The 18,289-nt window shown below is 48.1% G+C and overlaps 1 protein-coding gene and 1 non-coding gene across 6 annotated transcripts in view; both read right to left on the minus strand.

The window, feature by feature from the left end:
• The window catches only part of TOX2 (TOX high mobility group box family member 2), a 134,977-nt gene extending 126,066 nt beyond the window's left edge, over positions 1 to 8,911 (minus strand). For 4 of the 5 annotated variants that reach the window (XM_047853261.1, XM_047853260.1, XM_047853256.1 and 1 more), the window contains exon 1: positions 8,747 to 8,911. In XM_047853261.1, the coding sequence (XP_047709217.1) occupies positions 8,747 to 8,845 (99 nt within the window). In that variant the 5' untranslated portion in view covers positions 8,846 to 8,911. Of the gene's footprint in view, positions 1 to 7,394; positions 7,609 to 8,746 lie in introns of those variants that run through there. The other variant, XM_047853257.1, reaches the window with a different exon arrangement.
• A 9,072-nt stretch (positions 8,912 to 17,983) lies between these two features.
• On the minus strand, positions 17,984 to 18,068 carry TRNAQ-UUG (transfer RNA glutamine (anticodon UUG)). Its single transcript has one exon. It is a non-coding gene; the product is annotated as a tRNA-Gln (tRNA).
• Positions 18,069 to 18,289: the final 221 nt, after the last annotated feature.

Here is an 18,289-nt window from a genome sequence, read left to right on the forward strand (position 1 = left end):
ATGTGTAGAAAATATCAGCATAAAAAGAGGCCTAAGGTGAAGAGAACTAACCACCAAGAAAACAGAGTTAATGCAGGAAACAGAAGATAACTTAAAAAAAAACAACTGTATTATAATCTTCAAAAAGACTCAAGATATTCACATATCCATTTTATAAAAGGAATGGGATACTCTGATACAAGATCAATCAAGAAATAATACAAAATTCTGTGAATGAAAAAGTGATTACAGAATAGAGACAATAAACTTATTAGAAGTAAACTGAAGAGTAGTGATGACTAGAAGTACCTCCACCCAATACCCTCAGGGGTTAGCCCTAGGGAGTAGGGCAGGGAAGGCAGTGGGGAGAAGGGATGAGAACGAGCAGGACCCCCATGTTTTCCTTTATATTCTACCATATTTCTGTGTATCTTACAAAGAACAAAAACAAATTAAAAAAAAAAAAGGTGGGACTCAAGATCAAGTGGGAAAATGACAGAAAAGCAAAATGAAATTGGGAGTTAATAAGCAAAAGATGTGTGTGATATCTATCCTATGTTATAGCTACAGATGATCTGCTCATTTACCTCTGAGCTTCCTGGGAGCTCAGAGAAGGTGAAGACAATGGGGATAGGACAGCCATGGACACGGGCTGACACTGAGGCAGGGGCCAGGTGAAGAGCCTCTTATTGAAGCTGTGACAGGACTCCAGCCCAAGGAGAAAGCCACTGTCCCCTGCCCAGAGCTGACTCCCTGAGGCATGGCCCAGAAGTTTCTCAGAAATCAGTGTGGAGTCCTCCCCACCACACAGGAAAGTACGTGACATCTCAGTAATAGAATCTCTTTGGGCCCTAGAAAATCCCATTAATTATAATTTTTCTTCACTCAGACCTAAGAAGCAATTATCCTACAGTTCTCACTCACATCATGAGACAAGGAGGAATCTTCAGCAAGTGACTCAAAGTCTCTCTAAATCATCAACATGCTGGCCCTTGATTTCCTGGGAACCAAGAGAAGGATGAGTTTTCTCCCTATGTTGCATCTCCCTGAAACAGGCACTATAATGCTCCCCTTTCTATGCATTCATGCCCAGCTGATGGGGATGTCCCAGCTGTAGCCCCCACTGGGAACCTCTCTGCTATACGGAGCCACCTGGGCCAAGGAGATGCCCTGCAGCTAATGACTGCATGTTGCAAGAACCAAAGACACAGGTAGCCCTCCTTGCCCCAGTTTGAGACAACGCTACAAAGCCACTCCAGGTTAGTGACCATGCTCCAGACCAGCTTCTCCCTCCATACAATCATGCTTCCCTTACTTCCTTACAGGTACACTTCCTGGGAACTTCCCCCCAAAAAAACTTTCCACAGGCAACCCTCCATCTCAGAGTCTGTTTCCAAGAAGCCCAATGTAAGACTCTCCAAGGTGAAGGAGACTCTCCCCGTAACTACAGAGGGCCTAAAGAAGGCAGGGGTCTCTGGGATACCTGACTGTGTCTGAGCCAAGGCCACATGGCCCAGTCCAACAATAAGTTCCCAGCAACATCAGCATCACTTGTTATTAGCGCTGCACATTTTCAGCCTCTCCCCAAACCTCCTGAGTCAGAACTTCTGAGAGCAGCACCTAGCAATCTGTGTTTCAACTGCCCTCTGTCCAGGTGATTCTATTGCACTAAAGTTTGAGAAGCAGGGCCTCTATGACTACTGGGTGAAATGAAACACAAGTCATTAAACTTTTCCATCAGCAAAAGACCAAGGGACAGCTGCTGATAACAGCCTGATTCAGCAACATGAAGCATTCCATACTCTGCTCCACACCTCTGGCTCCAAGGCACTCCTTTACTTAAAACCCAACCAGCTGGGATGTGACACCCTTTATGACAATCTGTGCTGGTGTCTCAGCTCCCCTGTAGGCAGGCCTCCCTGCCTTAGGCTACAGTATCCCCAAATCACCCTCTAGGCCCCCTTGCAAAAATTGCTCTCCCCTCTGCCCAGGACACTGTTCCAAGAATTCTACATGCCCCCCACATAGCCCGCCTGGCATATCCTGTAAGACTCTGCTGTGTGAGGCCTTCCCACAGCCCTGCCACATCCCCAGACAATTATATATTTAATTATGACTCTGCATTTTAAGCCATGTTACAGACCCACACAGCCTTTCATCTAGCAAATAAAAGTTTCCTGTTGAGTGGCTGAGCCTTCAAGACACGGCTGCATCCCCTGGCACACAGTAGGCACACAATAAAAACCTGCTAAACATCTGAGAAGCCCAGCAGTAAATGGGTAATTACATAGTGAAAAACCACAGTCTTGTTGCTCACTCTAGCAGGACCAGAAGTTTGTTGTTATACAGTGGCAAGTTTAAGCATCAGGATAATTGATCAAAATTTATTATCCTGTGTTATACAGCATGTTTTCACTAAGAGATAAAATTACAATTTACCACGACTCATTAAGTTAATAATTATTTACCATATGTGTTTATTGCTGCTCCCAAACCACGCTGAAAAAATCACTATGCAGGTTTTTGGTCCATGTAAATAGGATGACTGCCAACCACGTGGGCACAGAATTTACTGACAGGGAGACACAGGACTAAAATACTGAACAGAAAGCACAAGCTCTAAAGCTCTGTCACTCTCATCCCCATCACTTTCTAGTTTACCTGTGTCACATTTTCCAGGCCAATGGTTCTCAAACAGGGGCACTTCTGCTCCTCAGGAGACACTTAGCAAAGTGTGAGGATATATTTGGCTATCACGACTACAGAGGAGAGGCTGCTGGCAGTGGAAGCCAGGGATGCTACTACACATCCTATAACGCGCAGGACAGCCCCCCAAACAAGGAATTATCAGGTCCGAAGTGTCAACAGTGCCGAGGCTGGGAAACACCATTCTAGATCAAAGGGAACTTCCATGTCTGTTTTTTTAATCTGAGCTTCATAGCAACAGTATGAGGAAGGCATTACTGCCCCCTTGTACAGAAGAGAAAACTGAGACCTGCAGCAGTTAAATAATGTGCACGAGGTCACCAGCCCACTCCAGAGAATGGTGAGGCTGTAATTAACCAGTCTTCTCTGCCCGATGAATCCAGCTCTGCTCCCACACAGATTCAAAAAGGAAACAGAACCCAAGGAAATGCGCAGCGCCTTGTCAATTCATTATGCTGAGCAGTCCAGTGAGAGACGGCTTCAAACCAGATGCAGGAAAAATCAGATCCAGAGACCCAGGTATGGAAACACCTGATGTTAGGAAGACCCTTCCCCTGCAGCAGCTGGGATTGGTCAGTCCTCTAGCATCTAGTGCTGAAACAGGTTCCTCCAGCATTTTAACTTTTAACTGTGCAGCTCTTTATGAATAGAAATGAAAGCATTTCCTGCTGGGGCCACATGCTATATATGCATGATCTCCAACCTCAAGGCAACCCCATAGGGGAAATGTTGCTGTGCCCATTTTGTAGATGAGGAGACTGAAGCACAGGGAAATAACTGGCCTATGCTGATGATGGTGAAGGCAGCATTCAAACCCAGTTCCTCTGGGTTCCAGAACTTACACTGCCTTCATATGTTGAGACTAGTTCTAGGAAATCAGAAGCAAGATAGCTGACCCTATGGAATCACAAGGGGCCGGCAGTCCTTAAAGGGGATTCTTGGGACAGGGGTGAAGTGTGGGGCCCTGTCCTGTATGCATAGTCTCAACTGCTCTTCAGGCTTACTGACTGCCCTCTGTGCTGGGCTCTGTCCTCTAGGCCTACTTGGGTAAGCTCTTCTAGGAATGACCAGTCAGCCAAAAGAGTTTTGGCCCCTGCCCTGCCCTGGATTTGATGGCTCACTAAATCTTATAAGAGCCAAACAGATGCTAAGTGCCTTAAGCTACAGGGGACAACTGGTGAGCCCTGAATGTATTCATTCATTCAGTCAGTCAGTCTGTCAGTCAGCAAATATTTATTGGGCACCTATGTGCCAGGCCGGCTCTAGGAATACAAAAGTGAAAATAGACACAGTGGTTCCTGCCCTCTGAAGCTTATGAGGGCCCATCTCCTCAAAAATCATCGTTCTCATCCTTCTTAGGTATACCACACTCTACAGTCACAAAGGCCATACCCAGCCTTCATTCATTATATCTCCACACCACAGACAGCTCTCCTTCTCACTAGACCGATGTTCGCTGATTTGCTTGCCCTTTGCCAAGAGGGGAACAGAGGCCCAGAGAAGGGCACTGTTATGCTCAAGGTCACCCAGGAGACTGGAGGCAGCAGTGCCAAGCCTGGGCTGTGGCTCCTGACATTCATAAGGTACAGGAGTTTTGGTGTAAGGACCCTTCGAGACAGACTGGGGGAGGGGCTACAGAAAACACATTTAGGTGAAAAGTAGAAGAGCTTCCTAACAGACTCCAGAGTCCCCGGGACCAGCCATCTCAGCTCAGAGCTCACCTGGCTCACAGCCACCTGTGCCCCTGCACAGAGAAGCAGTGGGACCTCATCCACCAGAAACACAGAGCAGGACTAATAAACCTCAAGTACAGGTGAGGCGGAGACAGCAACCCCGCTTCGTGGATCTTCATCCCAAGGAGACTCCAGTGATTCACTAGCGGAGCTTGTGTTTATCCCCATCAAGATATAAGATGCTGTGCCCGGGGCTGTGTGGGTGGGAAGTTGCATCACTCACCCACCAGCACATACTTCCTGAGTAGTTATGGGTCAGGCACGGTGCCAGGTGCTGGGAGCCCCACAGAAACCTGTACACAAACAACCAAACCACTGCTACATGAGGTGTGGTCGCTGGACCGCCCAGCACATCACCCTGGAGTTCATTAGATGTGCAATTCTCACAAAAAGGCTTATGTAAAAATGTTCACAGAGGCTTTATTTACCACAGCCCAACCAGGAAACAAAGCCAAACGTCCATTGGCAGGTAAACAGATAAACCAACTGAGCCATAGGCATACAATGTAATATTTCTTAGCAATAAAACACAACTCTGGATATACACAACACAGATGAATCTTGACACTATGTCAAGAAGCTAAAGGAAACCAGATGCAAAACTGTACATGCTGCCCATGAAATTCTAGAACTTAAACATACTTAGTACACTTAAACTGAACTTAAATAAAGTGCTGATAACAGAAATCAGATAAGTCATTTCCTATAAAGGTGGGAATGAAGAATGTAGGCTGGAAAGGAACATAAGGGAACTTTCTGGGGCATGGAAAATGGGCTATATGGGGATTGGGATCATGGTTACATGGGTGTTTACATTTGTCAAAACTCTTGGAACTGTACACTTAAAATTTGCATTTAATTTTATGTCAATCATATCTCAGTAAAAAAAAAAATGAGCTATAAGTCATGTACCCTAGGTCACAAAGCCACAACTAGAGATTTGAACCCAGGTTTGCCCAATTCCAATGGCCTGTTTACACGAGCCTGCCATAGTTGAGTGGGAAGCCCTAAGCAGTGCCCTCAGCCAGGTAAAGCGCCTTGCCAAAATCAGAATGAAGGCACCTCACAGATACCCTAGGAGGAAGTCACAATGCACTCCCCACCCCTAAACCACGGAAGAGACTTGAGGGCCACAGAAGTGTCAAGCTGGGAGTCAAGAAACTTGGGCTCAGGCCTCCTCAACTCTGCTCTTCACATGCTATGTAACCTGTGAGTACATTACTCTGTGACTCAGCTGCCCCTTCTGTGAAGCAGGGGAGAAGGAGAGGATCAGTGGGGCCACAGATCCTGGGAGCCACAGGGCCACAGGCCCCTATGCTCACCAGGCACTGTTATTACATGAAATGAGTAATGTGCCCGCCTCATGTCTGGTAAGCTATTTTTCAAATGCATGCTAATATTACTGTGATTAATAAAATAACATCTATTTCAAAGCAAAAATGAAACCATAGCAGCTTTTGCCATTATGTATTTTCTCAAACAAAAGATACCAAAAGAACAGCCACTGCTCATGACTTTGGTTTAAAGTGGCTGGAATCTCTGTGTAGAGGATCACTAAGGGGACAGTCACCAAGGGAACAGTCGCCAAGGGCCCTTCCAGGTCATCTGTCCCATGGTTATCAAGCATCACTTGGGCAAAAGCTTGCCCTTGTGTTTCGCAGGCCCAGCTCCCCGTGGAGGCGAGCCTCCTATGTGGACTGCCAGGGCCAAGCCCCCAGTGTGCAGGCTGTGTCCTAGCTCTGCAGCCCAATTCACAGGCTCCAAGTGTGGTCATGGCTGTGCCTTGGGCCTTAGTTTCCCCTCCAGTTCTGATAGTGATCAGCTGTACGAAGGGAGCCCGGGCAGTCCCTCACCATCAGGTCCCGGCCACAATGTGCTCCACCTCCAAACCACCGGCACTAAAGGTGACTGCCCACTTGACATCTGCTACCAACAGGCATCTGACCCACCCGAGCTGAGCCAAGTGACTTCCCCGGCCTCATCCTGACACAAGCCTGAAGGCTGAGAAGCAGGGCTCACATCCAACTACAAGGTCAGACCTTTCTCTCACCTATCTTAGTGGCCCAGCTGCCACCCTCCTTCATCTGGACATGCGCTTAGCTCTGGTCCAGGGGTCCTAGGTCACAGACTTTAGAAACCAGAATCACCCGGCTTCTCATTCCCTGAGCGGTTCTCTCCCTGGCCGGGTTTCACACTGGTTCTTGGTGCTGAGTCAGAGCTTTGTGGAGTTATCCGAATAAAGCTGGGGCCTCAACTAAGTGCCAAAAGGCCCCCCCTCAGAGGTCCCCCCAAAGGCCCACATATGGGACCACCCCACTCTGGAGGGATTTACAGAAACACCACCACAGAAAGGAGCACTCCAGGCTAATGGTCATCCACCCATCCAGACTTTGAGGCACAAATCCTGCATCTCCTGAGCACACCCTGAAACCACGGACTGGAACCTTGCCAACTTGATATTCAAAAAAGTAACAAAGCCACGGGCAGAAGACAGACCAACTGCCCCCTCATCCAACGGTGTTCTTCTCCCTCAAGACTCCACTTGCTACTTGTAATCAATTTTCCCTCCATCCGACTGGAAATAGCCCCAGAACAGGCCTTCTCTTAAAGACACCATCCCCCTCTCCCGCTTCTAACTTTGCCAGTCACCGGACAGAAGATAATCACACCCACCTCCCGGGAGACCTCACTTCTCCCCCACCTCGTCCCCACGCCGCCCAGGTCCTGGCGGCCCAGGACCCCACTCCCCCACCCTGGGCGAACTGCGGAGGGCTTTGCCCTGCGACCCTAGAAACCGCTCCCCAGCGCCCGAGGACGCTCTCTGCGAGGCCCAGCCCACAGACCCCGCGGTCCGCGCGGGGCCGCCCCCTTCCCGCAGCACCCACACAGCAAGGGGCTCGGTCAGGAGCTCCGGAGGTGTAGGCGGAGGCCGAGACCCCGGGAGGGCCGCTCAGCCGACCACCGACGCGCACTCACCACGCAGCGCCGCGGGGCCCGTGCGTCTGCGGCAGAGCCGCGGGGAGACCCACGCGCGCCGTTCAATCCGGGCTCCGAGTGACGAAAAGCCGCTCCCGGCTCCGGCCCCGGACCAACGCGCCGACCGCCGGACGCACCCACCGTCGGGCCTGCTAACTAAGTTTGAAAGTTCCCTCCCCGGCGAGGCGAGAGACGCGGACGGCGCCGCCGCACCTCAGCGTCCCGGGCCGGCCTCCGCCTGGGCAGCGGGGGTCGCACGCCCCTGGTTCGGGGAACCGGGCACGCGAGCTTCCATCCGGAGGACGCGCCAGGACAGCACAGCGGGGACCCGGCCGCGGGCTGGGGCGGCCCTCTCGGAAAAGGCCGGGGGTGGGGGCGGCTGGCCGTCACCGCAGGCCCCAGCCTGGGGGCGGGGGGCGGGGGGCGGGGGGGGGGGGTGGTGAGGACTCCCGCTCACAGTCCCCGGGAAGCGACAGGCCTCGATTGGCCACTGTCAACTCGGAATCCCAGGCCCCGCCGGGCGAGTGACGGCCAATTAGTGAACGGCCAATTAGTGCGTCTGGGCGCCGGGAAGTTGAAGCCCCGACGCGCGAGTTGGTGACCGGGGTGAGGGCTGGGGCGGCGCGGAGGCCGGGTGTGACCGCGTGTGGCTGTGTGGTTCTCGGGTTCACCGTGCATGGGTGGCTGTGCGTGACAGTGCGCGCCCGTGTGAGTCGTGGGGAGTGTGAGCGTGTGACTGTCGGAGCAACTTCTTTGTGTGCCTGTCCCCAGTTGTGGCTGGGTGTGACAGGCGACCGGGGGCATGAATCGGCGTGTGTGGCATCGTGCTGTGTGGATGGGTGACTTATGTGTGTCTATGTGACAGCGTGCGTGGGCGAGTGACTACATGTCATTGTGTATCAATGACTGTCAGGGTGACTTGCGCGGGACGGCAAGACAGCGTGCAAGTAGGTGCAGGGCTGTCTGTGTGTGCGACAGTAGGTCCCCGTGTGTCAGCCTGGGAATGAGCGTGAGGCTGTCAGGGGGCCGTGGGAGGGCGTGTCACTGTGTCATCGTGTGAGTGGCCGTCGAGGTGACTCCTGGCGGTGAACGGAATAACTCGGGGCCGGAGGGTAACGGCGAACGTATCGGTGTGACCGGCATGTGCCCGTCGGCGGGGCGGATGCGTGCGGGTCCCCCGCGCGCTGGCACCGCCGGCACCTCCCCCCGTGGGTCTCCGACAGTGCCGGGTCCCGAGCCGCCAGGTGTCTCCTGCCCCGCGCTCCAGCCCGGGACGCTCCGGCCGCGGCGCGGGGTCCGAAGGCGCGGGCAGGCCGCGCCCGCCTCGGCGCCCACCCCCGGCCCCCGCCTACCTTGCCGCAGTGGTAATAGTCCAGGTGCGCCAGGCCGGCCGGCTCGGCCCCAGGCCGCGCGCCCACCGCGGGCGCCGAGGGGTACAGGCGGACGTCCATGGCGGGCGCGGCGGCGGCGGCGGCGGCTCCCGCGGGCAGTGCCTGGGCGGGCGGCGGGTGGGAGCCAGTGTGCGAGCGGGTGTGCGAGCGCGGGGGGCGGGCCGGGGGCGGGGCCCGGCGGAGCGCCCCGCCCCCGCCCCGCCCGCGCGCGCTATTGTTCCGGCCTCGGGCGCCGCGGAGGGCCGGGGGCCCGGGCCCAGGGGAGGGGGGGCCCCCTCCTTCGGGCCGGGCCGCCGCGGGGTCCCCCGCCTGGCCCTGCACCCCTGGGTGTCCGGGAGGGCTGCGCGCCTGTCCAGACGGCCCTTTCCCGTCCCGCCTTCCGCCACCAAGGGCGAGGGGAGGGAGAAGCCCGGTTGACACCCCTCCCCAGAAGTGGGACACTGCCCACCCTAAATAATTAGGGCGTGGGGGCGGGGGAGGAAGGCGGTGACAGGAACACTTTCGAAGATGGGTGCTGCCTTGCCCGGGGGACCAGGCCCAGCGCCTGCAACTGATCTTAGGATGGCTTCCCTCCTTGTCCCACTGATCCTGAGTCACTGCCATTGGCGGTCTGGGAGTTGCTGCTGTTAAACTCTCACTTTACCTATGAGGAAACTGAGGCAAGGACGGTGACTTCAGTAACGGAGCTCCAAGTGTGTGGGCCCACGGCCCCCAGAGGATCCAGGTCTGAGACAACTGGGAGAAGGCAGAGGACCCTGACCCGTTTAATGATAGTAGAGGGAGGGCCACAGAGATGGCCTGGAAACTGAAGTCCTGAGGAGGGGTCCAGAATTTACCCCTCCACCCCTACCCCAAGGTCTCCTGAGAACAGAAATGGGATGGCTCCCATGGTGGAACAGAAAGGTGAGGGAAGCAGGCTCCTCTCCCACAGAAGAAAAGCTCCCTAACTCTTCACATCACAGGCAGCTGGCCTGTTGCTCCTCCCCTTCTCAACCAAGAATTGTCTACACTGGCAGTCTCTACTCCCTCACTTCTAACGACTGGTGCACCTCTACCGACTGGTGCACTGGTTCCTGGCTCTGACACACTGGGATGCCGGGAGCCAGAAGCGGGTCACAATGACATTGTTGGATGGCAGCTGGACATTTGATGCTATTTGGAGAAAAGGGAGTGAGCCTGTTGCCTGCTCAGGAGACAACTTAGAACAGAGCTCCCAACAGCTTATTGACCAACAGCTTTGTTGGTCCTGACCATGAGCTGTGACTACTATTTGTAACCACAAAGATCCACTAATACAAGACTGGTGTGGGAAACAGGGTTTCACTAAAGGTCTGGGAACAACAGAGGGAAATTACTGCTCAGAAAGGAAAAAATTCCAAATAAATTTCAGCAGTCATTGTTTCTAGAAATGCACTGCCATATCTCATCAGAAGGAATTTCCCATTGACCACTCTACTTTTTTTTTTTTTTCCCCATCTGGACATCCAACCGACCCAGCCCTCTTTATTGAAAAGATCACCTTTCCTCCCACTTCTCTACAGTGTTAATTTTGTTGTAAATCAAGTCGTCCATATGTGTATGTATTGTTTCTGAATTCTCGAGTCTGTTCCATCAGCCTATTTTTCTCTTCCCGTGCCATTATCACACTGTCTGAATTTCTGTAGCTTTATAATAAGTGCCCCATAGAATAAGTCTACACACTCTTATCTTCAGGACTGCCTTGGCTATTCCTGACATTTGCACTTCCACAGACATTTTTAAATCAGCCAGTCTGTTTACACACACACACACACACACACACACACACACACACACAGAGTCCTGCTGGGATTTTGATTACTATGTTGCTATCACATTGAATCTGTAGATCAATTTGAAAATCAACATTTTTAGTATTAAGTCTTGCTATCCATAAACATGGTATGTCCCTTCATTTGTTTAGTTTTCTTTTTAAGTTCTCTCAGCATTGTTTTGTAGTTTGTTTGGTTTTTTTTTTTTTTTGTAGTTTTCTATGTAAAGATCTTGCACATCTTTTATTAGATTTAGTTCTGAGTGTTTTATATTTTTGATGCTATTATAAATGGTTTCTTTATACAGCTTTTTATTTTTCTGTTTGTTGCAAGTACAATGTGGCAATTTTAAGACAAGTCAACAAATTCCCTCACTCTTCCCATGGAGTGGGGGTCTAGTAACTTTCCCCTATAAAAAGGATGGGCTTAGTGAATGGTTTTTAACAAATAGAATATGGCAGAAATGACACATGGCTTCTGAGTCTAGGTCATGAAAGTTGATACAACTTGTGCCTGGCTCCCTCTCTTGGGTTATTTGTTTTTGGAACCCTCAGCCACTAGGCAAGAAGTCCCAGGCTGTTGTGCTTTAAAGAAGCCTGAAGTACAATCAAAAAGAATGAAATCTTGCCATTTGCAACTGCATGGATGGAACTGGAGGGTATTATGCTAAGTGAAATTAGTCAGTCAGAGAAAGACAAAAATCATATGACTTCACTCATATGAGGACTTTAAGAGAACAAAACAGATGAACATAAGGGAAGGGAAACAAAATAACATAAAAACAGGGAGGGGGACAAAACAGAAGAGACTCATAAATATGGAGAACAAACAGGGTTCCTGGAGGAGTGGTGGGAGGGGGGATGGGCTAAATGGGTAAGGGGCACTAAGGAATCTACTCCTGAAATCACTGTTGCACCATATGCTAATTAATTTGGATGTAAGTTTAAAAAAATAAAAAATAAAATTAAAATAAATAATTTTTTTAAAAAATAAAGAAGCCTGAAGTAACTGACACAGAGAATCCATATGCAGCAACCCTGAGACTAAAAAGGAGAGTAAGATGGCTTGCCAGTCTCCAGTTGGATCATCCCCCTGTGGTTCCAGTTCTAGCCACTGTTTGGCTACAGCCATATGAAAAACTCTGGACCATCCAGCTGAGCCCTTCCCAAATCCTAAATGTACAGAAACTATTAGAGATTATTACTTGGCAATATAGATCTGGAACATATATATATTTTTGTACACTGCCCTTGTATTCAGCAACATTGCTAGACTCAGGCTACCAATTTATCTGTAGATTCTGTGGCTTTAAAAAATATATATACCACATTCTGTCTCATTTGTAACAATGAGCGTTCTTTCCTTTTCAATCCCTATACATTTATTTCTTTCTCTTGCTTTGTTGCACTGGCTAGTATTACCAGTACAGTGTGGGAAAGAAGTAATAATAACAGACATCCTTATCTCATTCCTGATCTCAGAAGGAAAGCTATCAATATTTCACAATTGATTATAAAGCTTGCTATCATTTTTTGTTTAATTTCATTATGTTTTTTTGTTTTGTTTTGGGTTTTTTGTAGACACCTCTGCTGTGGGCTGGGGAGGTCAATCTTCACAGCAATCCTCTGGGTCAGCAAATAAGACTACTTTGGCCGTTTTGCAGATGATAAGAATAAGATCCAGGGAGGAATGCTCAACATCACAGTCTTAATAGCAGGACTAATTAGCAGTACGTAAACCTAGATCTCTCACCTGGAGCACTTCCTGATGCCCATATTTCCACAGTCTTGGTCTCACTAACTGTGACCAGAGCTATAGAACTACATCCATGAGAGGCTGGAGGCTATGTGCAATGAATCAGCTACAGACAGCCATTGGCTTCTTTAAGGGTCTGCCAGGAGCAACACCACCAACACAGTCACTTTTGTCCACTCCCTTCCCTAAGGAGAGGGTCAGCACCAAGGAGGTCTCCGGGAAGGCCAGGAGGGAGCCCAGCAAGGAAATCACGCAGACCCAAAGCTTGGACTTGCCCTTTCACGTTGGCAGTTGATCAGATAGGAAGTTGATGACTCAGTTCCCCCAAAGAAATAGCCAGCCTCATTTGTTGTCCTCAGGATGGGAGTCGGGCTTGAGCCTTCCTCTCTTCGTCTTGACCCCATACAGAATCTGAGAGAGGGGAATCTCAGGTGTCACCTGAGATCCTGAGTCCTGACCAGCTGGCTCAGGACAGCTTGGTCATGCCCTGCCTGCAGCAAGCCAGTTAGGGGACCCAGAATATCTGCTTGTACATCTTCCAGTTCTCAGCTTCTAGTATCATAAATAGCTGAGATAGCAGAATATATATATGTCTTAATATGTTTTATTATGTAGATATGGCAAGGCAAACAGATCAGGAGACGATAGTCATTGAAAAGACAGTTTTTTACAGCTCCCAAGAGAAGGAGGCACACCATGCCATGGAGGTGGGGTGGGGCGGGGCACACAGGAAAGCATATGCATTGTTCAGGAGGCAGAGGGAGAGAAGAGAAGTGTGGGCAAAAGCGTTTACTGTCTGGAAAAGAATTTCTGTGGAAAAGAACAGGCGAGGCAGGAAGATTTAGGATTGGCTAATTTGAATAATTTCAGTGGGCTCTGGGCCTAGAGACTATCCCTCGTTGTGTGGTACCTGGTCCTGGGTGATGAGAGCAGGTGGATAGCCAGCGGCATGGGGTGTGAGAGCTCAGTAAAGGAGGAGGTTGCTGGTACGGGCTCTGGATTGGCTGGTGTACATTTGAAAAATACATGCACAGCAGAGCTGTTGACTATCTCTAGGAACAGGCTAACCCTAGAAGGGGCAGTCTGTCCAGGGTCTGCAAGGCCCCAGATGTCAAAGCATCAAATACAGAAAAGACATGGTTAATACAAGGCACATCCACTTAGCCATGGGACCCCAGAGAGAAATGAGTCCTACTCCAACTATGGCCCCTTTACCTGAGGAATGTCTTGGCTTTAAATCAAAACAGCAAACATTTCAGAAACAACTGTGGCAGAGAAGCTATGTAGCCAGCTGTGGGAGTCCTTAGGTCTCATCATTAATACTCTGTCTCATCCTTCTTATGGGCATTTGGAGCAATTATACTCCCCCCCCCCCTTCCTTGAACTTAGGTATAACAGTATGACTCGCATTAGCCACGGGAACATAAGTGGAAATGTTATTTGTCCCTTCTGGGCAGGAGCTTTAAGGATCTGGGCATATTTGACCCTATTCTCTTTTCTGTCCACCATGGAAACACTAACAAATTCCAGCTCTGCCTCTAAGACCCAACTCAAGTGACACCTCTTAATGAAGACTTGGCTGCAAGACTCCAACTCAGTGTTTCAATTCACTGCCCCAATAACGGCCTGCACTCAGAAGTGTTACCAAACCATAATAATGCATTTGCTCCATGAGTATCTTCAGGGCAGGGACAAGGGCTCACTCATCTTGGTGCCTCCAGGGATTAGCACAGGAGCTAAGACAGCATGGATGCTTCATGCCCTCTTCCAGGGGAGACAGAGCTTTGAACGACCTTCCCATCTACACACACACACACACACACACACACACAGAGGAAGAAGTAGCATCTAAATTGTTCAGATTCCAGGATACACTTACCGGTGAGCAGGTGGGGGGAGGGGGTCACAATTTAGAAGCCCAGCTATAGCTGCTCCTTTGTCTCTGCATTCCTGGTGGCCAGTAAGATCTGACTCGGGTTAAGATGTGGTGAGACGTGGTAAGTTGGATTGGGGTGTGGAAGACGGAGGAACCCAGGGGAAATCTCACCTCTCTGAGTTTAGCAGATCCTGACACAAGGATCCTAGTGCAAGTAGCTGATTGGAGAGTGATCCCAGGACACACAGGCAGGGGGGTGGGAAAGTAAGAGGAGAAAAGGAAGACAGTCAATAAAAGGTAAATGGCCACTGTGGAAAATTAACTCCACTGCACAATTCTGGAAAACAACGTGGAACACGTGCCCAGAGTTATCTCACTTGAGGGGCAAGGAGTTGGGTCTTTACCCACCAACTCCTAAAAGTTTTGGTTGCAGGCTTTTCCCAAAGGACCTTAATTCCCAGGAAGTTCAGCCTGGCAGGCAGAATGGGGCTCTGGCAACCAGAGAAAGCCATTAGGTGAAGAGACACAGGTACCAGCACTCAGCAGCTGGTCGTGTGCTGGAGTGGTGAGGTTTGTGGGGATGTGGATAGAGCACCGAAAGTGTCTGCCACAGGGCTCTGGGCTATCCAGTCACAGGGCAGAACTCCTGCTCCCTCAGGCATGCTCACTCTATGTGTGTGCATGTTCTTTGGGAACCTGGTTGAGGTGGGTGACTACCATCTGGGGCAGTAGCCAGGCATTCCTAGGGCCCTGGCCATCGTGTCCCCAGCATTCCAGTCTGTCCATTATCTCTGAGAAGCAGCCAGCATGGCACACAGCTTCCATTCCAAACGTCTGCTGGACCAAAGAGCAAATGGACCAATGCCCACGCGGCAGAGGCTTTGGCACAAGACGATTCACTCAGGCCCCTACCCAGAAAAAAAGCGTGAGATGCCAAGGGCTCCGAATTCAAGTCCTGAGTTCTTTTCAACTCCGTTTCACCTTGGCCAAGTCACTACACCTCTTTGAGTCTCAGTTTCCACTTCTGCAAAATGGGGTGGTAATGCTGACTCCATGGGTTTGTTGTAAGAAGCAATGATGAAATAGCAAAGCACTTTAAATCTCTGAAGCACTATTAACTTGTGAGTCATTAAGTGATGTTTTCCTAGTCAAGGATTCTGAAGTCCCCACCCTTGAATTCTTCTCCATCTTTCCAGAAAGGCAATGCCAAGGTCCATCTGGGAGACTCCACGCTCCTCGGGGTTTCCCACAGAGAGGAAGTGAAGGCTGGATGTAAGGAATGAGGGTGGAGAGTCCATGGGAAGTTCATGGAGCACCTGCTAAGAACCAGCACCTGAGCTTTTGGGACGCTCTCGCCAGCCTTCAAAGTGAACGATATTTATAAAGCATTTTTTACAAATGAGGAAACTGAGGCTTAGAGAGAAGGCCTGGAGCCTCCACCATACAGCCAGAGCCAAGACTTCTTCTTTCTTTTGAGTGTAGTTGATGCACAATGTTACATTAGTTTCAGGTGTGCAACATAGTGATTCCACAAGTTGACACATTACGGTGTGCTCACCACAAGTACAGCTATGGTCTGTCCCAATATATTGCTGTTGTAATAGCCAGGACTTCTTGGAGCTAGGATTCATAGTTGAAATCCACGCTCCTTCTACAAGACGCTACACTTGAGTTTAAATTACATGGTGCGTATTGTCTTACAATACAAGGAGCTTCTAACGGGTGAGTTATCTGGAACACACTCCCTGAGAATTGTCAAGGTCTGAACTTTGTCTGCCAAGTGCACACCTGTGTATTAGAGTGTGCTGGTTAAATACGGAGAGAAGCCAAGAAAGTTAAATGTGACTGAACCCCATTCAAAAAAGAAAAAAGAAATCACTGGGTGCAGCTGTCTGCAGGGAAATCAAAAGAAGCATGCCTAACAGCTAAGAACTACTGAGTGCCAGACGTGTGCCAGACTCTGTGCTAAGTGCTGTACCTCTAGTCATCTTGATAAAACCCCATGAGGTAGGTACTACTATTATCCCCGTTTTCCAAGTAAGGAAAATTTGGCACAGAGAGGCCAAGTATCTTACGTGCAGTTAGTACATACATCTTGTGGCCAGGATTGGCTCAAAGCCCACACTCCTGACTGCTGGACCTCACTACACCTCTGATCTTACATACAAATTTCAGCTTAAGCAAAAAAGAAAACCCTGTTCATGTTTTTATTGGAATTACATTTAATTGATAAACCGGGGAGAACCAAAATTTCTTAATAAAGCCTTTCAATCTATTGAGGTTGCATATATATTTATAAATTATATTTTAATATGCTTAATATAATGTATATTTAATTTATGTAATGTAAATTTAATGTAATGTATTTAAAATATTCCATAGTCAATATATATTTGACAGTGTAATATATATTGACAATAGTCAATACAATATATATTTTTATATAGATTTATATATGCACATGTACATATGTGTGTGTGTGTGTGTATATGTACACATATATCAACGTATAAGGATACTAGGAAAACTTTGAATGCTTCTCTTGTACCCAAGAAACTTACAAATTCTCTTACTTGTGCCAACAGTTTTTTTTCTTTCTGTAGATTAGCTTGGATTTTCTGTGTAAATGATCATGTAATCTGCAGAGAGAGAGATTCTTCCTTTCCAAGCATCTTACCACTTGTTTTTCCTTACTGCATTATCCATCACCTCTAGAATCAATGTTAAATAGAAGTGTTGATGTCAGGAATTTTTGTCTTATTATTTACTTCAATAAACAGACTGTTTACATTTACCATTAAGCCATTAAGTAAGATACTTCTGTGAACTTTTGGTAATTCTTCTTATCAATTAATAGTTTCTTTTTGTTTTTAGTCTGCTAAGAAATTTTTTTCTGGCATTAGTTAGGGTTTACAATGCTTTTTGAGCATCTATTGAAATAATCATTTGGATTTTATATTCTAAGCTAATATTGAACCATCCTTGAATTCCTGGCAAAAACTGCTGGAACTTATATATGGTTGTAATTTGTTTTTTTAATTCTGCTAAATTCCATTTGATATTATTTCATTTAGAATTTTCATTTAGAAAATTATTTCAGTTTATAACTATGTTAATAATTAAAATTGGTTGTACTTTTTTTATGCTGTTGTTGCCAAATTTTGTGTGTCAAGGTTATCATTATTTTTGCCTAGTGACTTGGGGAAGAAGAATTTTAGTAACTGGTTCAACTTCTTAAATTATAATTGGATCATTCTGTCTTATATTTTTCTCCAGTAAGTGTTGGTAAACTATACTTTTTTAGAAAGTTGTTCATTTCCTCTAACTTTTCAAATGGATTGGTGCAAAGGTGTCTTTAGTACTATTTTACAGTTTTATAAATTCTTCTGTATCACTTCCAGTTCTGGAGTGAATAAATCACAGGGATGAAAGGCACAGCATAGGGAATATAGCCAATGGTAACTGTAACAGTGTTGTATGCTGACAGGTGGTGGCTACACTTGCCGTGAACACAACCTGTAGAGACTTGTCAAATCACTAAGTTGTACACCTGAAACTAATGTAACACTGTGTGTCAACTATACTTCAATAAAAAAATTCTACTGTACCTATTATCAATGTTTTTTTTCCTTTTTTCTTTTTTTTTTAAATTTTTTTAAATGTTTTTTTTTATTGATTTTTGAGACAGAGAGAGACAGAGTGCAAGTGGGGGAGGGGCAGAGAGAGAGTGAGACACAGAATCCGGAACAGGCTCCAGGCTCTGAGCTGTCAGCACAGAGCCCGACGCGGGGCTCGAACCCACGAACCATGAGATCATGACCTGAGCCAAAGTCAGACGCTTAACCGACTGAGCCACCCAGGCGCCCCTCCTTTTTTCTTAATCAATCATGCTCAAGGTTTGTCTATGTCACTAGACTTTATTTTTTCTATATTCTATATGTCACTAGACTATATTTTTCTATAGTCTATATTTTCTATATTTTCCTTTACTCTAAATTTTCTACAGTTACTTGGGTTTTTTTATATTAACATTAAAAACATTTTTAACATTTATTTATTTTGGAGAGAGAGAGAGAGACAGAG

This window comes from Prionailurus viverrinus, chromosome A3, assembly GCF_022837055.1.
Source record: "Prionailurus viverrinus isolate Anna chromosome A3, UM_Priviv_1.0, whole genome shotgun sequence".
NCBI lineage: Eukaryota > Metazoa > Chordata > Mammalia > Carnivora > Felidae > Prionailurus > Prionailurus viverrinus.